Source organism: Telmatherina bonti (genome assembly GCF_933228915.1).
Source record: "Telmatherina bonti genome assembly, chromosome: 6".
Taxonomy (NCBI): domain Eukaryota; kingdom Metazoa; phylum Chordata; class Actinopteri; order Atheriniformes; family Telmatherinidae; genus Telmatherina; species Telmatherina bonti.
Window position 1 is genome coordinate 11873130 of NC_136624.1, and position 20610 is coordinate 11893739.

Below are 20610 nucleotides of genomic sequence, written 5' to 3' on the forward strand. Positions count from 1 at the left end.
CTTCAACCTGACATTCCACATAAACAGCTGATGTTTTTCTTCAACCTGACGTTCTACATAAACAGCTGATGTTTTCCTCAACCTGACGTTCCACATAAACAGCTGATGTGTTCCTCAACCTGACGTTCCACATAAACAGCTGATGTTTTCCTTCAACCTGACGTTCCACATAAACAGCTGATGTGTTCCTCAACCTGACGTTCCACATAAACAGCTGATGTTTTCCTTCAACCTGACGTTCCACATAAACAGCTGATGTTTTCCTTCAACCTGACGTTCCACAAAAACAGCTGATGTTTTCCTTCAACCTGACGTTCCACATAAACAGCTGATGTTTTCCTTCAACCTGACGTTCCACATAAACAGCTGATGTGTTCCTCAACCTGACGTTTCACATAAACAGGTGATGTTTTCCTTCAACCTGACGTTCCACATAAACAGCTGATGTTTTCCTTAACCTGACGTTCCACATAAACAGCTGATGTTTTCATAACCTGACGTTCCACATAAACAGCTGATGTTTTCCTCAACCTGACGTACCACATAAACAGCTGATGTGTTCCTCAACCTGACGTTCCACATAAACAGCTGATGTTTTCCTTCAACCTGACGTTCCACATAAACAGCTGATGTTTTCCTTAACCTGACGTTCCACATAAACAGCTGATGTGTTCCTCAACCTGACGTTCCACATAAACAGCTGATGTTTACCTTCAACCTGACGTTCCACATAAACAGCTGATGTTTTCCTTAACCTGACGTTCCACATAAACAGCTGATGTTTTCCTTAACCTGACGTTCCACATAAACAGCTGATGTGTTCCTCAACCTGACGTTCCACATAAACAGCTGATGTTTTCCTTTAACCTGACGTTCCACATAAACAGCTGATGTTTTCCTTCAACCTGACGTTTTACATAAACAGCTGATGTTTTCCTTCAACCTGACGTTCCACATAAACAGCTGATGTTTTTCTTCAACCTGACGTTCCACATAAACAGCTGATGTTTTCCTTCAACCTGACGTTCCACATAAACAGCTGATGTTTTCCTTCAACCTGACGTTCCACATAAACAGCTGATGTTTTCCTTCAATCTGACGTTCCACATAAACAGCTGATCTTTACTTAATTTGACGTTCCACATAAACAGCTGATCTTTTACTTCAACCTGACGTTCCACTGAAAAAAAAACATCACCTGTTCGGTTGTAAAATCTTTGACAATTTCACAATCAAACCCAGTTGGATTTTCTGGTTGTTTTGCTACTGAATGATTTCAATCCTTCTGTCTGAACCAGCTGTTAAAGTGACAGAATTAGTCTTCACATTTAAGATCAATACAATCCGTAAATCAGTCGTTGAATAATGTCACTCAAGCTGCCACTCTGAGTGGACTACAGGTGCATGGTGAGATGACAGGTGCATCATGGGACTTGTGTTTAGTGTCAATAAAGACAATTTTTGAGCAGTTCTGATTTTTCAGTCAGATTATGGTGATTATGAAGTGACAGTTTCATTGAAAATGGAAATATCTTTTTCCTGACAGATCAGAGAAAATGAATCCCAATCCGATCAGCTGATGTTTGTTTTTCCTCAACAATTCCACAAGACAAAGTCCAGCTTACAGGAATGTTTCTGCTCAGCTTCATGAAACCAGAGCACAGACAAATATTTAAGTAATGAGGCGGGTCACAACTGTCAAGGCGGGCGTGTTGGGGTGTGTTTGTTTCCATGGAAACAAGCAGCTGACAGCAGACTGGAGGAAACATGGTCAGAGGTTATGTAGCTGCAACGTTCCGCTCACACTGATTCCTCTGATTATTTTTAGCTCCATGTTCAGTCAGCAGCAGGTGGAGGCAAGCGGAGAGATCCGACCTGCTAAGTTCCAGTGATAACTGGTAAACCAGATCGTTCCAGGGCTGTAGATCAGTGGCTAGCAACCTGTGGTCCCCAACCTTTCAATGGGTTTCCAAAGGAGCACAGAGGGCATGTAAGGCTGTAACTGTACAGAGCCTGTCCATCCATCCACTCATTGTCTATACTGCTTATTTCAATGCAAGGTTGGTTTGGGTTTCCTGGGAATTAGCAGGTCAGAGGCAGGGTACAGCCTGGACAGGTTGCTGGTGTATTGCAGGTCTAACACAGTGCGACAAACAACCATTCACACTCACTCCTAGCAAGACTTTAGAGCAGGGATCTCCAACGCTGGTCCTTGAGGAACAGTGTCTTGCAGAGACTGGATGTTTCTCTGCAGCAACACACACGATTCAAATAAATGGGCCATGAATGGTCTTGTACAGAACTTGACAACAAGCTATTGGAAATTTGTTTTATTTGAATCAGGAGTGTCGCTGTATGAAAACATTCAGTATCTGCAGGACACAGACCACCAAAGACCAGATTTGGTGATCCCTGATTTAAAGTGACCATTTAACCTAACATGGATGTCTTTGGATGGTGGGAGGAAGCCAGAGTACCCAATGCATACATGAGAAGAACATGCAAAATCCACACATATAGTTTGCAATGCTTTAACTCTACACAGCCTGTTTGATTGTTAAAATAAATGCCCCACAGAGATGAGCTGAGGTCCAGAAGTGGAGCTGAAATTCATACAGAGGGGGCCAAATGGTAGACAAGACTTTATCAGGAGGGTTGTATACTAAGAAAGGAAATTATTGTGTTCCTCTCTCTAATACACGCACACACACACAGATGGGATAACCGTGGTCAAATTAGAGAGATATAAGAAATAAAACATCTTTACATTAGTAATCTGGATCATCAATCAGAAATATCTGCAATGAGTTAATAAATGTCTATAGTAAGGTAAGTTGGTTGTTTTCCAGTATGTGGATTATGATGTGGTAGCATTGGGATCACTTGTGGATTACTGTCTAGAGGTGAAAGTAGACTGGATACTTGTGTGGCTAGCTCCACGATGGGAACTGGTGAAAACACAAACTTCTGAAACTAGGTCCCAAAGTAAATAAATGAAGGTCAGCAAAATTTGTTAAATGGTAATATTTAAAAACATATATCTATAGTAAAAAACAAAACAAGCAAAAGTAAAGTTCTAGGACACCCCATGCGTTTGTGAAAAGTTACATGAGAAATCACACAATATTTTGAGAAAAATTACAATACCACTGTATATCCAGGCCATCCGGCCTTGTTCTTTGTGCTTTGTAAAGTCAGCTAGCTGCTGGAGCAACAGTTGTGTGAGTTAGTGTGAGTCACCCATATAGAGTAAATGCCTCAAGGTAGAAGTGGACATTTTGTGCCAAACATTTCTGCTTTCTGAATGAGTGGCACACGAAATCCTCTGGATACAAAGTATTCTATAGTTAAATGAGAACAAGAACATACAGCACTACAATGATTATGATCTACAATGAAATGCAAAATGAAAAAGAAATATATCAAGTTGACATGATAGTCTGACACCATCTGGACCTGGAGCCTTGTTCTAGTTCAGTTTCGCAGGTTATTTTCACCTGACTGCAGGAGACAAACAAGCTAGAGGGCAAAACAGAGGAAGCCTCAGTGTTGTCCAGTCCAAGTCCAGACCTAAACCTGTTTCACATTCTGTGGTGGACCCTCAGAGAGCTGAACAGAAACCAAGAAGCTGAAGACTGGTCATCCAGAAAACCATGAGAGCAGCTTGCTACTGCTAAATGAGCTTCTACAAGCTGCCAGATCATCAGACTGATTCTAACAGTATCTGTTAAAATGAACAACCACACATGGAGCAAAGGACATCCAATCCCTTTTGTTCTGTTCTAAACACTTTAAATAAAAAGGCACTTGACTTGTTTCTCTCCTCATTTCCGATTTTATTAGTAAATTTTGGTTCACACATGTACACATTAGGTTGGCTTATTTTGTAACTCTTTGTCAAGTTAAATAATTTTGTTGACCATTTCCTGGGATGTTGCTGTGTCACAGCCTTGGATCCGCTTAAATACAGCTGAGGCTGAATCAGACTATTCCCATTTTGCAAAGGGTTTAGGCTTTTACAGATATTTTCATTGGTTTTCTTTGCCCGTTTTATTGGGAGAGTTCTGGTTAAGTTCTTCTTTGCTCAGGTTACTTTTTTTTTTTTTTTTTATCACTGTTCTGATTATTTTTGTCTTTGTAGTTTGTTCACTGGTTGATGACCTGCTCAACCAGTATGTTTCCCTCATGTGCCGGTTAGTGCTGCAGTTTTCTGTTGGTGCTTTGATGAAGTTTTTTGTTGTTGTTGTTGACCTCTTTTACGGGCCTAGAGTTAATGAAAAAATATGTTTTTCCCTTTAGTAAATAAACTAAAGATATTTCTAAAGCTCCTGTGCCTCTCAGATTTTTCAGTCTGATCCCTCTGTTCAGTAAATAGTGAGACAGTGTGATCTGTGATGATGATTGTCTGAAATACAAGATTCTGGATTTTAACACCTAATGAGGAACAGATGAGTCTCTGTCTCCTTGTAGAGAGCTGAAGAGATCTTTAAATTGAACATTGAATGATTTCTTAGGCAAGTCAAAACAGAATTTTTTTATGTAGCTTTTTGATTTTTTTTTTTTAACCACAAATTGTTTCTTTACAATGGTTTGATAAATTTGATTAAAAAAAATCTTAAATCATCACAAAGTATGGACGATAAACGTCTGTGTGATCAGCAGGTGGTGCTGCAGGAGGCGATAAACAGAGTTGTGGTCAGACCGAACAGCACCTGGAATGAGTGTGTGCATGTGTGTGCATGCATACTGAAACAGCACAAGCTTGGCTCTGAAACATAGAACAATGAGAGCTGCTGATGAGCTGAATGTGGAGCTTCTCGGTCTCTTTATGTAGGAACAATCAAACCAGCTCTCCACCAATCAGAGCTCAGAATCCTTTTTTCTGTCAGGTCATGAACTGGAGTCTGAGTGTGTGAATTGGGTCTGAGGGGGTATTTTCCACTGTGCTCAATCAGAAGGACATGTGACTGAGTGTAGAGCTGATCTGGGATCTGATAGGTCACAGGTCAGCGTCAGTGTGTGTGTGATTGGGTCAGGTTTGTGTGTTTGTGTGTCGTGACAACCATCGGCGCCAGAGAGGCAGATTAAGATGGGCTGAGAAAATCCTGCAGCTAAAAATACTGACAGTGAGAAGTCTGACCGAGTTAAACTGAGACATTTAATCTGAATAAATAGACTTGGATTGAAACATCATTCAGGACTCTGAGGAGCAGGGCCGCTGCTAGCTATTTGTGGTGCCCTAAGCCCAACTGCTTTGTCATGCCCCCACCCACCTGCTGTGTTTGTTTTCAATTTTTGGCAGTTCATATTTCCTTATTTCCAAAGTAATTTTTCTCTAATGACCCTCAATTTAATTCACTAACCTCAACAGAAATTCACAGATTAATATTTTACCTGCTTAAATTTCTACCACCTTGCTCAAAACAACCAAACATTGAAATAGTTTTCAATGATTTTAACCCTTTAAACTGCTGTTTGATTTTCTGATGTCATTTTTATTATTGTTTTAGGACAAAAAAATGTTCATTAACTGACATTAAGCCCAATTTACTAATTTACAATCTGTTAAAACACAATAAAAATATACATTCTGTGATATTAGGGTTTTATTTAGTAGATAAATAGCTAAATTTGTTATTTTTACTGTTCACTACTAAAATCAGCCCCATCATAGGTCCGTGCATAAAATACTGTTAATACACTTAAAGCTGACTTATCAAGAATTGGGTCATATCCACAACACGGCTAAAATAATGGTCAGATTTAGAGATAAAAAAAACTGCCCTAATGTATAAAATGTTCAAAATAATGCACAAGGTTTAACATCCTCTTAATGATCTCAAAGTAAAGCTGTAGATGCAGATCAGTCGGCAGCACTTTCATCAAGTAAAATCGTCATAAAATCAACAATGACACCAAACATTGAATGAATGAATAAAATGAATAAATAAAATATACTACTGCCACAATAAATCAGAACTATTCTGATATATACAGATTATCATTGAATATTTCAGATGCTCAGAGACAAAAACAAAACAAAAACTTGTCAAATGAAGACGATACATGTCATTAAAACATGCGATTAGCTGGATGATATGGGTGAAGTTCTGTTCATGTTTTCCATTTATATCTAAAAAGAGGATGATCAGTAGTTCAGTACCTGATGTTACAGTTGTTAGATGCTTTTTGTGTAGCCTGTATCTTGTATAGTCAGAGGGGTGGCTAGAGCGGCACTGCCAGCCTGAAATCTGATTGGACACCTCAGGTGATTGACAGGTGACCGAAGGACACGGACAGAAATGTCTTTCTAGATATGGATGCATCAACTAGTGTCACTTCATCACCTTGAATTTAAATTTTAAAGTATTTTTATAATTATTCATCACCTAATGCTGACATCTGGCTGCACATTTCAAGAGGAGATTTTGTTCCTGTACGACTGCTAATGTCATGTAAGGCTAAACAGATGTTAGCATGAAGCTACATAGCTGTGCTAATCTACATAAGTGGCAGCACTAGGAAAGTTTTAAGATAATATGAAGAAACCAAGTCATCTTTAGATTTCAATGACTGTATTTAGGGAATAAAAATCAACTCAGGAATAAAGATTTTCACATTGGAGCTGAAAGTAAACTATAAATGCTCAAAAAAGTTTCTCAAAATCCAAGTTAGTTGCTATCCAAGCGAGAGCGCTATGATCATGTTTAACTCGAACAGGGGGCTAACAAAGTTAGTAGTAGGCTTCAAAATACACTACAGCATGAAAATAAAGAGAAACATACCTGGTAGATAGGTGATGAAAGAATGAGAGGAAAAAGGTAAAGACACAGACCAGGCTAATTCAGACCCCAGCCCCAATATTGGATCCCAACAGCTTCAAATGTGCAGCTAGGTGTGGTTACCTTAAAAAAAGGTGGTACAGCCCTTTTGTGTTTGTGCTTCTGTTTTAATTTCTATATTTTAATTACCTTTCACCTGTGACTGAGGATAATTTCCCTCCGATTATGGAGTGCGAAATGTGGAATAGTTATAATTCATTAAGGAGCTGACGAGCGGAACCAATGACGCATAACAACGTTGCATCCCTGGTTCCCCTTCGTAACATAGGCACACAAGGATCCAGTCTACCACCTCCGGATAGTAAACCAGAACTGATCCTAACATCAAGCTCAACATGCTGCACTTTCCCAATGAGGTGTTTTCTCTTCTTTCTCTTTCTGTCCTTCTTCTGTCCTCTCTGGTCCGGTCCAGCAGTAAAAACTCTACAATGCAAACAATAACGCAAAATAAATGTAGAAATAAAATAAAAATTCAGAAAGTCAAGGGGATCATTACATCTATAAAGCTCTCCTTGGCAAAGTATATTTTCTCAGCAGAACACAGCATCCAGACGATAATTCTGCTTGCCTAAATGCTGGACAAGACATATTGAAGAAAAAAAAAACAAAAAAACATGCTGCACCCTAAAACCACCTGCTTACCTTTCCATTAACCTTTTTTTTTTTTTTTAAATTTGTTGCAAATATTTCCACCAGATAGTCCATATTAATAATGTTAAAATGTTTTATTTTTCATGTCTTTCTGATGTGACCCCAGTTATCACAGCAGTAGATGTAAGTGTGTATAAAGGCTTTGCTTGGCTTGATAAGGAGGTTTTTGAGTCGCTCTGAGTTGTAATGCTGCTCCTCATCCAGCAGGGGTCAGACTCTTCTACCTTGTTCCTTACCTGGAGGCTCAGGTGTGTGTTCATCCTGCAGAGTTAATATGTACTGTAACTCCTAGATCCCCCTCCTCATGTTGCAGCCCTCCTTTCCCTCCTCTTTCTCCCTTTCCTCCTCCTCCTCCTCCTCCTCTGGACTCCAGGTCAGTTGGACCTCTCTGTCGCTCTCTCTTTCTTCTTCTCTGTTGGAATGAATGGACTTTGTGTTGGTTGCTAGGAGCGACTTCATCAGGCTGCAACATGGTGACAAGGCCCCCACTGTCTATAGACCACCCCTGACTGCCCCTTCTTCCTCCTCCTCCTCCTCCTCCTGAGGAGATGAATGTTGTTTACAGGATGAAGACAACTTCACATTCACTTCCTGTGGAGATCATCACCCTGGAAGTCTCTGACAGTAAACTCTCAGCTCAGAATGTGATTGGTTGTTTTCTGCAGAGATCTATGATGTCGTCTGTAAAGCTGAGAGACTGTCAACGTCCAGTCCTTGTGTTCTGACAGATAAAACCTCAAAACTGAGTCAAGGTGGATCTCCTGTGTGGGACACCATCTTTTCTTTCTTCTTTTGTGATTTGATTGAAGCTCTTGAATCTGTCAACCTCAGCGTCTCTCTCTCTCTCTCTCTCTCTTCCTCTTCTCGTTTTCCAGAAGTCGTACAGCATCGACCACAAGCCTCCACTGAAGCAGCAGTGTGTGAAAAATGGAAAGCACCCAAACAGCAGAAGTAAGTTTGTCCCTCTCAGGTTACCGTCGGCCTCAGGGCAACAAAAGGCGCTGTGACCTGTGAAAGGTGGAGTCTGCTTATCAGTGTGGACTGGGCTGTAATGGACCGGCTCAGGAGGAACCCGACCACGCCATACACGAGTCTGAAGAACCTGCAGAAACATTTAGTCTTGCTATCAGGAGTTCTGATGCATGTTAGTAAACAATAAAAGGATCAAATTATGTTAATCTGGCCTGTAGTTTATTTGGTTCTGCTAGAACTCAGTTCATCTTTAGTTATACAGAACCACTTCACATTAAAGGGACTCCATTATTCTGCTTCTAGTTTTCTGAGCTTTCTACAGCGTTATAGAATACTCATCAGACATATGAGCGGCGCTGTTTTTTATCACCTAAATGAGAGGTAAGCAACTCCGGTCCTCGAGTGCCACAGTCTTGCAAATGTTAGGAGTTTCCCTGCTGCAACACACCTGATTCAAATCAATGGATAATTTGCAGACTTGTGCAGAGTTTGATGTCAAGCTCTGCACAAGTCTGCTAATTAGGTCTGATTTGTCTCTATTCATCCTAACATTTGCAGGACTGTGGCACTCAAGGACCGGAGTTGCCTACCCCTGACCTAAACGCATGTATGAGTTTTCCAGGACTCTATGTTTGGTTTGGGAAATGATTGGTTTTAGAAAGTTTTTTTCTACTTAGAAATTTTATTAATGCCCCGGGGGAGGAACTCAGTGATTGCCCATCTTCCCTAGGTTGTACACGTTCAGGAGAAGAGAGCCACATCCACCTTCGGTGCTCAGTATAACTATTCCGAGCAGCTGACCAATCAGATGCAGGCAGGACATAGGGCGGAGCTTTTTCTGTTCGCTTGTTTCTGGCAGAGACTGATCTGAATGAAAGTGTTTGTGAAAAATGCTTGTTTTTTTTCTTGCCCTTCTGGAATTGCATATTAAAATAAACGAGAATGAAATGTGCATAAATGGAGCCACTTTAAAGTCATCTCAATTCCATTTTATTGACACAGTCCAGTTTAAAGGAGAGGGTCTTGGCTGCAGCCTGGAGAATGAGGTGGGGCTGGACGTCTAACCCCACCCACTCAACATTTTGATTGGATTAACCCTAACCCAAACTCTAACACCAACCACACCCATTTGACATCCAATCCGCCCATTTGACATCCAACCAATCCCATTGGATGTCCAACCCCGCCCAATATCCAGCCCTGCCCCATTCTCCAGGCTGCAGCCGGGGGTTATTGGGTCAAACCAGTTCACAGTAGTCCAATTAGGATCCAATTAAAACAAATCACTCTAGGATCTTCAGTAGTCCAATTTGTATGAACTGTGTTCGTATAAACCAATTCAATAGCCACCTGCCTGGATCAGTTGAGGGTGGAGAGGACAGGAAAGAGGGGTCAACAAGCAGAAAAACTCTAAGTCCGGGTTACCGGCTAAGCAACAAGAGAACGACAAATTAATGACGATAACAGTGTCATTTATTTCTACATGTAGAATAAAGAAACCAGAGTGAAGCCCAGTGCATCATGGGACATCCCCCACCAGCCTTGACCTATAGCAGCAGAAGTAAAGGGATGAATAAGGGTCACCAAGCCTGAACAAACTATACAATTTATCAGAAAGGCACGTTTGAAGATGGAGCGTAAAGTTCGAGAGAGTGTCTGATTCCTGAAGCCAAACTGGGAACTGGTTCCACAGAGAGGGTCTGATAACTGAAGGTTCTGCCTCCCATGCTACTTTTAGAACCTCTAGGAACCTCAAGTAAACCTGCAGTCTGAGAGTGGAGAGCTCTAAAGGGAAAATCTGGAACTTTGAGATTTTTAATAAATATGAAACATTAATTCTCATCAAACCTGGAGTTAGGGTTTAGTAAATCTAAACACCACTACACAGACATTACTATGGATTCACATGTACACCCCTCCGAACACAAATATAAACTCTATTTATAACAGATAAAAGGGAAAATATTTATTTAAGGGGTGCCCAAGTCCAGTCCTTGAGATCTACCATCCTGCAACCTTTAGATGCAACCCCTGTCCAGCACAGCTGAGTCAAACAGCTGAATTGCTCTTCTACATGTCATTCAGCTCTGCAGATGCTGCTAACAAGCCACTTATTTGATTCAGGCGTGTTGCACCTAAAAACAGCAGGATGGTAGATCTCAAGGACCAGACTTGGGCACCCCTGATTTATTTATTTCATCCCAATTGGGAAACTGGTTTCTGCATTTGGTCCATCACTAGATTAACTGGGAGGTGTGAGTTTGAGCCAGTCCAGGAACTTTAACGATAGGTCCTGCGGCCCACCTTGCTTGTCTACTACTCCTTCAGTCATTTGCATTCAGTGATGTTTATATTCCACCAGATGATGTCAGATTCTTAGAAAACACATTGAATTGTTTGTGATTTGATGAGGAAACTGCTGACATCCAAAGATGTGGTGTGTTTTTCTGATAAAGTCAGACTGTACTGTCTTTGTTGTTATAAATCTGTAGTAAAAATATTTGGTTGGACAATAAATATGAGGAACATTTACACTATATCCTGATTTATTGGCACAGACAAAAGTGCATTCTTTCAGTCTTGTTTTCCGTGACGTGAACATTTTAAAGACACACTACAGAACTTTTGCCATTTTCCCCGTCACGCGCTCAACGGCTAATTTGGCATTTTACATCCTACCTGACCTGTTAGCTCTCTCCAGCTAGCAAAAGATGATCTTACAATGACTCTTGTTGTGTCTCTTTCTCTCTGTTGATCTTCTTGCGTTTCTTTGCTGAATCAGCGACATTGCGTGTTCAAAAGAGTCAGTTCCTTATTTTACCATGAATCGAAACTCCTCCGTAATGTCACGTCATGTCCCGGATGTAAAAGTGGTATAGTGGGGTTTTTCAGCTTCAGGTCGCTGCTGGGCAGCAATAGTTCTAAAAATGCACATGATAGTTGTCACTGTGTCATCAAACAAGTTCAGGACGCTAAAAATTACGCACAGTAATGCATCTTTAAAGTTTAAAATCCAGATCTTTTTTTAAAACGTTTTTTTAATGTCTGACTGATCAGGAAGAAAATCAGATTTTTCTTGTTTGATCTTAAAGGAAGTGGTGGAATTAAACCACCAGTGATGTTATCTCATATTAATTTGACGGATCCTGAATCTGATCAGAATCAAGCCTGATTTGTGATATAAAAAAAATCTCAAATCAATATAATATTGTGTCCTGATCAATTCTGTGATACAGGCTTGGAACTGAGTTTAGAAAAGTAGGTCTTATGGACTGTTCCTGCAGTCCTTTTCTCTCTTCATCTCTACTTTCTTCCATCGTTATGAGCTGAAATTGACATGTTCTGTAATCTCTGAGATTACGACTGTTAATCCTTCCAGCTGGACTCGGATCACATACTGGACAGTATCAACATCTTCAAGCTGCTGTCAGCTCAAATTCTGACATGATGAAGATTAAAAACAGCTGATCATCACACAGAAATGATTTCAAATCAGACATCAGGTCTCCTCTGGACCTCTGAGCATCACGGTGTCCATGTTTGGTTTTTTGTTTGGAGCTCATGAAAGCTGCTGGATCTGGTGAAAGAAGTGAAGCAGCGTGGGAAAAGGCAGTGAGCTGGCTGGAGGGATGCTGCTTTACAAAGAGGAGGAGGAGGAGGAGGAGGAGGAGCAGGGGATCATGTGACGACTTTTTCACACTCGGCATGACTGAGTCGGGAGGAGAGGAAAGGAGCTGCTGCTGCTGCGGAGAGCATGAAGCTTCCCAAAGACTGAAAAACTGGAGCATCAGACCACCTCAGAGCAGATCAGCTGCACCACATGGACCAGAGGATGTCTACAAGCGGGGAGGGGATGGTGAAGTCTGGTGAGACTCTGATCCTACTGAAGTGACGTGTGTTTCCAGAGTTTTCCTGTCAGACGTGCATTTGGTTGTCGAGGATAACTGGTTTTCTTGTTTGGAAAGTAGAATGGAAATCATTTATTAACTAATGTGGAACCAGTTTTAACATAATTTTGTGTAACCAGGTTCAGCTATGAGCTTTAACTGGTTTGGTGATCACATTATTAAATGTAAACTTGAGGAGAGGACTGGATTTAAAAAAACAAAACAAACAAACTCTGTTTTATAAATGAATTGAATGAAGTCCGAAACGAAGAGCAGATAAGTTTTATAAGCTGGTTTGATGCTGTTCTGGACAAGGCGAGCATGGGACTACAAAGTGAAAAAGTCTGAGTTTCAATCAAAGTGCCATGCTGAATTTAACAGAATAGCAGGAGTGTTGGCAGCAGAATAATCTAAGGATTTCTGTGGTTGTAGTCCTGGCTCAGTCCTGGGGTCCATAGTACTGTAGTCCTGGCTTTGTCCAGGACTCTGGGGTGGTTTATTCCTGGTTTGGTCCAGCATTTTATGAAGGTTTATTCCTGGTTTGGTCCAGGATTATGCAAAAGTATATTCCTGGTTTGGTCCAGAATTGTGTGGAGGTTTGTGCCGGTTTTGTTCCAGGATTCTGTGGTAGTTTAGTCCTGGTTTGGTACAGGATTTTGTGAAGATTTATTTCTGGTTTAGACCAGGATTCCGTAGAGGTTTAGTCCTGGTTTGGTCCAGAATTCTGTGAAGTTTTATTCCTAGTTTAGACTAGGATTCTGTGGAGATTTATTCTTGGTTTGGTCAACGATTTTGTGAAGGTTTATGCCTGGTTTGGTCCAGGATTTTTTTTTAATGTTTATTCCTGGTTCGGTCCAGGATTCTGCAGAGGTTTGTGCCTGTTTTGGTCTTGGATTCTGTAGAGGTTCATTCTTGGTTTAGTCCAGGATTCTGTGGAGGTTTATTCCAGGTTTGGTCAACGGTTTTGTGAAGGTTTATGCCTGGTTCAGTCTCGGATCATGTGGAGGTTTATTTCTGGTTTGGTCCAATATTCTGCGAAGGTTTATTCCTGTTTTGGTTTAGGACAGGATTCTGTGGTGGTCTAGTCTCCTTTAGGCCATGATATGTGGTGCTCTAGATCTGGTTTCGTCTGGGATTCTGTGGAGGTTTAATCTTGTTGTGTTCCAGGATTCTGTGAAGTTTTATTCCAGGTGTTTTAGCATTTTAGTTTTCAGTTAAATATTAATTAACTGAACAAACTATCTCAGTTGTTTTAGTGTTAAAAAAGCAGTTTCTGACAAGCTGATCAATAACTGATCAATAAATACAGACTTTGACCCAGGTCAGGCTTGTTTATCAGGAGGTTAATGTAACAGGTCAGACTTTGTCAGTTCTACAGATCAGAAATCTGGTTCATATCAGTCAGACTTACTAAGGTCTATTTTCTGGTCCTGAGACGGTTTCTTCTCTCAGAGCCTCATTTTTGACGATCATGAGAAAGATTTTCCAGACTCCTGCCAGTTACCTACCTGTTAGCTTTTTGATCATCAATTTCGACTGATAATCAGTTAAAACCAAGATCTGTTAGAATCATCTGATTAGTTGGAATAGGCTGACTAATTACTGTTAGTTATAATCAGCTGATCGGTTGGACTCATCTGCAGTTCACTCAGATTTAAGGACATACAAATTGTCACAAAAAGGAAAAGGTTTTTGCTTTATTCGGCTAAACTGAAGAATCTGACCTCACGAATCTGTTGAGACATAAAATGTCTAATGCTGCATTAATCTTCAGTGACATTAAAAGCTCACATGCTTACAGTCTGCTTAGTCATAGTGTGCCGTTGTGGTTGTTGTTGCTATGTTACAGCAGAATCGTGAAATCTCATCAGATGCTGGCGTTTAGTCAGAGGATTGGGGATGAGGCTAAGGCCATATCTACACAAAGATGAAATGGTTTTGTTTTTCATGCAGACAAAGCTTTTCCAGAAAGGCCTGTATCACACAATTCCAGTGAGCGCCCTGTAGTATCAATGCCAGACCTGGAAGTGTCGCATGCTCGTTACCTTGTCTTGTCCTGATGGGCACACGTGCGGTCTTCTGTCTTTCGTATCCGGTACTCTGTATTCCTTCTCCTTTTCAGCTGCTGAAAAAAAGTGAAGTCGTATGCTTGTGTTGAGCTGGTACTTCAAAATTATAATCAAAATTGAAGTTAAAACTGAACTTATGTGGTTTTCCGTGGTATAACTGAAAAGAACCAGGAAGTGTAGTTTGGTTATTTCTGGAAGACGTAAGTACGTCACGTCTGCCCCCGTCCAATCAGAACCCTTCCCAACCTCCAGATCTGAAGAGCAATTAAAGCTGGAGTAGGTAATGTTGGGGAGCTAGGAAGATTGTGAAGTGGCGCCCTGTTTTGACTCCTCCCCCTCTGGTTTGGCTCCTTGCGTGATCCAATGCTTTTGTCTTACCTTCGCCAAGGAGGTTCTGTTTTTACCAGTGTTTATCTGTTTGTGTTCAAGATAACTCAAAAAGCTATGGACGGATTTTAATTAAACTTTTAGGAGACACCAAACTACACTTCCTTATCCAGGAAGCTGGACTGGATATCTGAGAATAATTTAAATTCTAATGAGGATTTAACAGGGAGACATTGAAGAGAATATAAGACTTGAAAAAATACGATCTTTGCTGTGCTGGTAATTCTCATCAGAACTCTCGCTGCAGAATTTTGGATCCGATTGAGACTTTTCAGCGCGTATTTGGGACAGAACAATCCTAATGCTGGTTATAAACTTGGTCATGAACCAGGTTGCCTGTTCAGACAGGTGGGAATTTCAGGTGTGGATTTCAGGAATTGACAATGCCTCCACACAAGGCTTCTCTCAGCATGGCTGGTGGTGACCCAAAGCAGCTTTTTCTGAAGAACAAGGGATCAGTCACACCAGGCAACAGGGAAATGAGGACATCCAGTTGTGCCACTGAAGCTAGAACCAACAATCTGGCACTGAGTGTTGATGAAACCAGTGTTGATGTACTGCAAGACGAGGAGCTTAATGGAGCTCCTCTACTTTTAAGTCCTTCAGATAGAGTGGCAGGCTACAGATACCTTTTAGGTTTTCTTACACTCTTAGACAGGATGTGTTAATAAATAACAAAAAAGGGTTGTTACATGTAAAATACAATCAGTGTAAATTTAAACGTGTTAAAGTTTAACACATCTTCTGTTATTTTTAACACGTGCCGAGTGCATTTTCCAGAATTTGCCTTTCAAACAACACTTTGAAAACATCATGTTAACTCAGACTGAAGCTTCAAAAACAGATCCAGTTTCTTTCTTAGTGGGAAAGAGTATATAATCTGTTCCAGCAGCATGGGACAGACTACAAAATGATCCAAACTGATTTCACTTAAAGCCTTCTGCTTGACTGTAAATGACAAACAATGTAAAAGCATTAGGCGAAGCTCCTGTTTTTAACCTTTTCATGCAACAATAATTAAAAACTGCTACATATTTCACAACCACTATGTTATTTCCACAGACAATTATGCTTTTTTTTATTTCTCATTCATGTTTTTATTCTTATATATTCAATTTTTTAAAATCTTTTCTACAAGAACGTTTGTAAAATTATATATTTATATATTTTATAATATTGATACCTATATCATTCCTTTTCTCTTTATCTATGAGACAAACTTAATAATGACAATGTATGTATAAATACATATTAAATATGTGTTAATGTTTATTCTGCAGTGAGTGGCAGTGTATTAAATGACATACCAATGTCTACTGAAGTGGCTAATAATAATATGCCATCCTTGCCTATGCAGAAAAAAAAGCTTCTAAATAGGTGTCCGATGTGGTCACTATCCATGAAAGTTTTTCTTTTTTCAATTTTTAAAAAAAATTTTCTGCTGGTTTTTAATGTCTGTTCATCAAGCAGAAATTCAGACATATCACAGAAAATGGGAAGAGACAGAACTGAATCATTTTACAACAAGATGGGCTCTGGCAACAGAGGAGGAATCACAGTAGTTTATTCCAAAGCTGCTGAGAGTCAGCTCAGCTGCTGGAGATTTGATTGTTTTCTTCTGGATTTATGAATGAATAAACAAGGAGGTCAGGTTTCCTCCCTAGCTCAGGTGGAGTCAGCCTGTCGTCTTCGTCCTGCAGATGGAACCTGATCAGCGTCTCAGAGGAAACTCAGTTCACTCCTTCTGCTCAGATCGATGCAGAAGCTCAGAATATCTCATCCGGTCCTCCTGAACTCTCATGCTATTGATCAGAACAGACTCATGCTGTAATCTGAATCCTAGGAGGGATCCTGGCGAGCCGGAGGGGACCTGATAGGCTGCAGAGTTTATTCTGAGTTATTTGTTTTCCTCGTTTTTCCTCTTTTTTTGGTGATGAAACATCTCAGCTGATGGTTCCTGCAAGTTTCATACTGTGTGTAAATGTGATGAAAGAAACAGGACAGGTTGTCTCCATGTCTCTCACCATCATCGATTTGTCTCAGAATCAACTTCGCCATTCAAGTTGTCTGCTAGTTTGATCAGAAGCGAAAACTTATCCACACTTCAGAACCAACTTGCGGAGACATCAGAGCAGTTTTCCACACACATCTGCATGTGTTCAGGTCCTCAGTTTTATTCTGAGATGTCCAGAGCTGCTTCCATTTTTCTGAAACATGAAGCAGGCTTTCATGTCGGTTTCTGGTTGCAGAGAAAAAGACTTATTGTGTGGAGGCAACTGAGGTCATCTGATCTGTGTCTCCCAGAATATCTGAGGATGAGGATCAGGTGATAATGTGCTTTCTGTCCTCTGAGGATGGACAGACGCAGTGAGTTAATGTGTCCAAAGATTTTCTGACAAACAGTTGTATGAAACAAGCAGAAGTCCAGCTGCAGGCTACTGTCTCACTGTGTTTTGGACACTCTCAGTGTCTTCATTGTTCTGATTTCTGTGTCTTCAGCTTCAGCATATGCAGACCTGCAGCAGCACCGGTCAGAGGGCGTCCACAGGAAGCTGGCCCCCATGCCCAACTATGTCCCCTCACCCGATTACGAAGATGAAGATGAAGACCTGATCAAACCCAAGAAGCTGGTGAATCCAGTCAAGGCTTCAAGAAGTCACCAGGAGCTTCACCGCGAGCTTCTGAGCAGCTGCAGACGGTAAGAGGGACAGACACGGAGAGGACCCTCAGTCTGGCTCCATATCTCTGATAATCAGAACATCTCTGATGGTTCAGGTTGACTTGGACTAGTCACAACATTTTCTTACAAAGAAAGTGATTATTCTGACAGGATGCTGCAAACTGCATGTGGACAGAGGGACAGCTCTATTGTAGGACTTCTAAAAGACAACAAAAAAAACAAGAATTTTCTTTTTCATTTGACTTCAACTTCTTGATGTTTTATTCATTGAGACACACAGTCTCATTTCTAAGAGTGACATGTCCATTCACACATACATACAGTCCTTTAATCACCATTCGTTCATTTGTGATAAATTAAGTGGATTTAAATACGGAAACAAGAGCTCAGTGGTTTTTTTTTTATTTCCAAAGTGCTTAGAATTAGTTTTAATTTAATTTAAATTTAATATGGTTTTATATTGAATAAAAAATTTCAGGTTTACATTTTTCATAGCAAAAAAAAACTATTCTAAAATAAATTGAATGATTTTATAGGTTTATAAATTATTTTATTAATAATTTAATTAGTAATATTAGTCATTTATATTAATCATATTTCATTAATGTATAGAAATAAAAATACATTTCATAAAGTGACATTAAAAAAATCACCAAATGCGTTTGATGAAGAGGAATACTGCGTCATCATCATCATCATCATGTGTTTAGGCCACAGACTGTATGAAAGAGGTTTAGACAAGAAAACTAAAAAACATTTCTGAACACACTCCTGCTGATTGGCCTGGGATTGGCCAATCAGAGAGCAGCTCTGAGCACATGAAGAGTCAGCAACTTCATATGCTGGAAGATGTTTGTTAGGAAATGATCAAATGTTGCTAAGCAACAACGTCCTACTTCACAAGCCTCCCCCACCACCGCTGAGGGCACTGGGAATGTTTTCACCTCTACACAGAAGCTCATTCACTCACACACAAAGAAGATGCCACTTGTTGACATGGTTACATTCAAGACGAAACTGAAGTGTGAAACACTGTTAACAACTTTTATTTAAAAACAGCTGATTTACAAAGATGCATTGAATCAATTTTATCATCCAATATAAAATGATGTGTGTGTGTGTGTGTGTATGTGTGTGTGTGTGTTTGTGTTTGTGTGCGTGCATGTAGAGGCGGGACGCGTGTGGAGATGAAGCCGGAACTGCAGCGCGTTATGGAGTCCAGGAAGAGAGATCAGCTGATTCGACAGAGGAAACAGGAAGAAGAAGCTCACAGGAAGATTTCTCCTCTGGAGGCTGAACTGATGAAGAGACACAAGAAGCTGGAGGAGGTAACGCACACAAACACACACAAACATATAACACACATCGCACATGTTCAGCCAATTTAGTGTTGTCTAATTAAAACAAACTTATAAAATTCTTTGTTAGTCTCAATTATGATAGTTTTCCATACTGAGCTGCACAAGGAGGTAGTGGAGAGGAAAACCTCCATCAGAACCAGAAACAGGAAGAATGGCCACCTGCCTGGACCAGTTGGGGGTAGAGACGACTCTAAACCAGGGATACCTGCTATGGAAAAAGAAAAGAAACACAAATTAATGACAAAAACAGGGTCAGATATCCATACATGGGCCGAAGAATCAGAGAGGAGCTCAGTGCATCATGGGACGTTGGCCAGCGACCTCGACCTCTAACAGCAGAACTAAAGGGATACATAGGGTTCACCAAGCCTCACCTGGCTAGAAGATTTATCTCTAAGAAAGGTTTGACAACTGATTCTAAAGGTAAAGAGGGTGTTTTGTTTCTTAAAGCCAAACTGGGAGCTAGTTGGAGACCATTCAGTCATTCAGGTAATCTTTGTAATCTGACCTACTGGTTAGTTTCATCAGGCTTAATGGAGAAGTACGAGTATCATCCGCACAGCAATGAAAATGTGTACCAAGATGTAATATTATCAGAAGAAAGCTTGTGCAAAGTTAAGAGGATATGTTCAAATACAATACTCTGAGTAACTCCATGACTTTCTCCAGTGTTCGAGGAAGACTTATTAATTACATGCAAACTGAAATCCATCAGAAAAATAAAACTTATCACTAAAAGTCAGTAGAGAAAAATACTGTTTCTGATTACTTAAACCAGCCTGATGTGGTAACACGTTCCTCTGTAACAGCATGTTCTGGTATCAGTAGCTGCATTTACATGGAGCTTATTTGATCTGATTGGACTTTCGATCAGAATATAACATCATTGACCACGTTTCATTGTCAGTCTGATAGATAAGGGTGGTTTAAACCAGTCCGATCAATAGGAGAGATGATTACATTCATTCTAATTGCTTCTATGATGTTGTTTCTACGCATGCTGGAACCCCGTGGAGGTGAGACGTAAGGAGTTTCAGGTGGAAACAGAATAAAACTCGACTGTGGTGAACATGTTTCAGATGGAAACTCAGCAAGAGTTTGGGATTATTGAGCATTCCAGTCGTCAAAAGGCTTGAAACAAGGAGGGGAATTTTAAAAGATTCATTTAAAGGAACATTAAAGTCCTGAAGGATAGAGGAAATTATTGACCCAAAGAGACATACTGATTCCAGACTTTTTTTTTATAAGCGATTAAATGAAATGACATTTTTCTAAAATAAGATGAAAAACTATATCTAAACACATGAATACATTCTGTCTCTCCGTCTCTGTAGCTGGAAAAACAGCAAGAGCAGCAGCAGGAGGACGACTTGAAGGCTCCAGAGTTTGTTAAAGTCAAGGAGAAACTGAGACGGACGTCCTTTCACTCTAAAGAGGAGAAAGAGGTGTAGGAGCAGAGACAATGTCCAGTTGGGGCAGAGATGCATATGGTCGATGTTTACAGGTTTAAAGGACGCTCTGAGGACATTAACACTGAGGACTTTAATACACTGAAGAGGAAGTGGGGTGGAAGAGATGGTCTCCACCAGGAGACAGAAATAAAGATGGCCTTCAGTTCTACAGGGGATCCTGAGGATACTTTGAGCCCGGCAGAAGACAAAGGTCCATAAAGTCCACACATGGACAGCATAATGAGGACACAGATGACTGATCAGTGATCAAAAAGCGATGATCGGATCAAAGTTAAATCAGAATGAAAGA

At 40.4% G+C, this 20610-nt stretch overlaps 1 protein-coding gene across 1 annotated transcript in view; it reads left to right on the top strand.

Annotated features, from left to right (window-relative positions):
* Positions 1-20610, top strand: part of LOC306757819 (protein FAM107B) — a 45317-nt gene extending 24707 nt beyond the window's left edge. Inside the window, exons 2-5 of the mRNA XM_079242965.1 lie at positions 8369-8444; positions 17308-17506; positions 18657-18816; positions 20184-20610. Coding sequence (XP_079099091.1) covers positions 8369-8444; positions 17308-17506; positions 18657-18816; positions 20184-20300 — 552 coding nt within the window. The 3' untranslated portion in view covers positions 20301-20610. The remainder of the gene's footprint in view (positions 1-8368; positions 8445-17307; positions 17507-18656; positions 18817-20183) is intronic.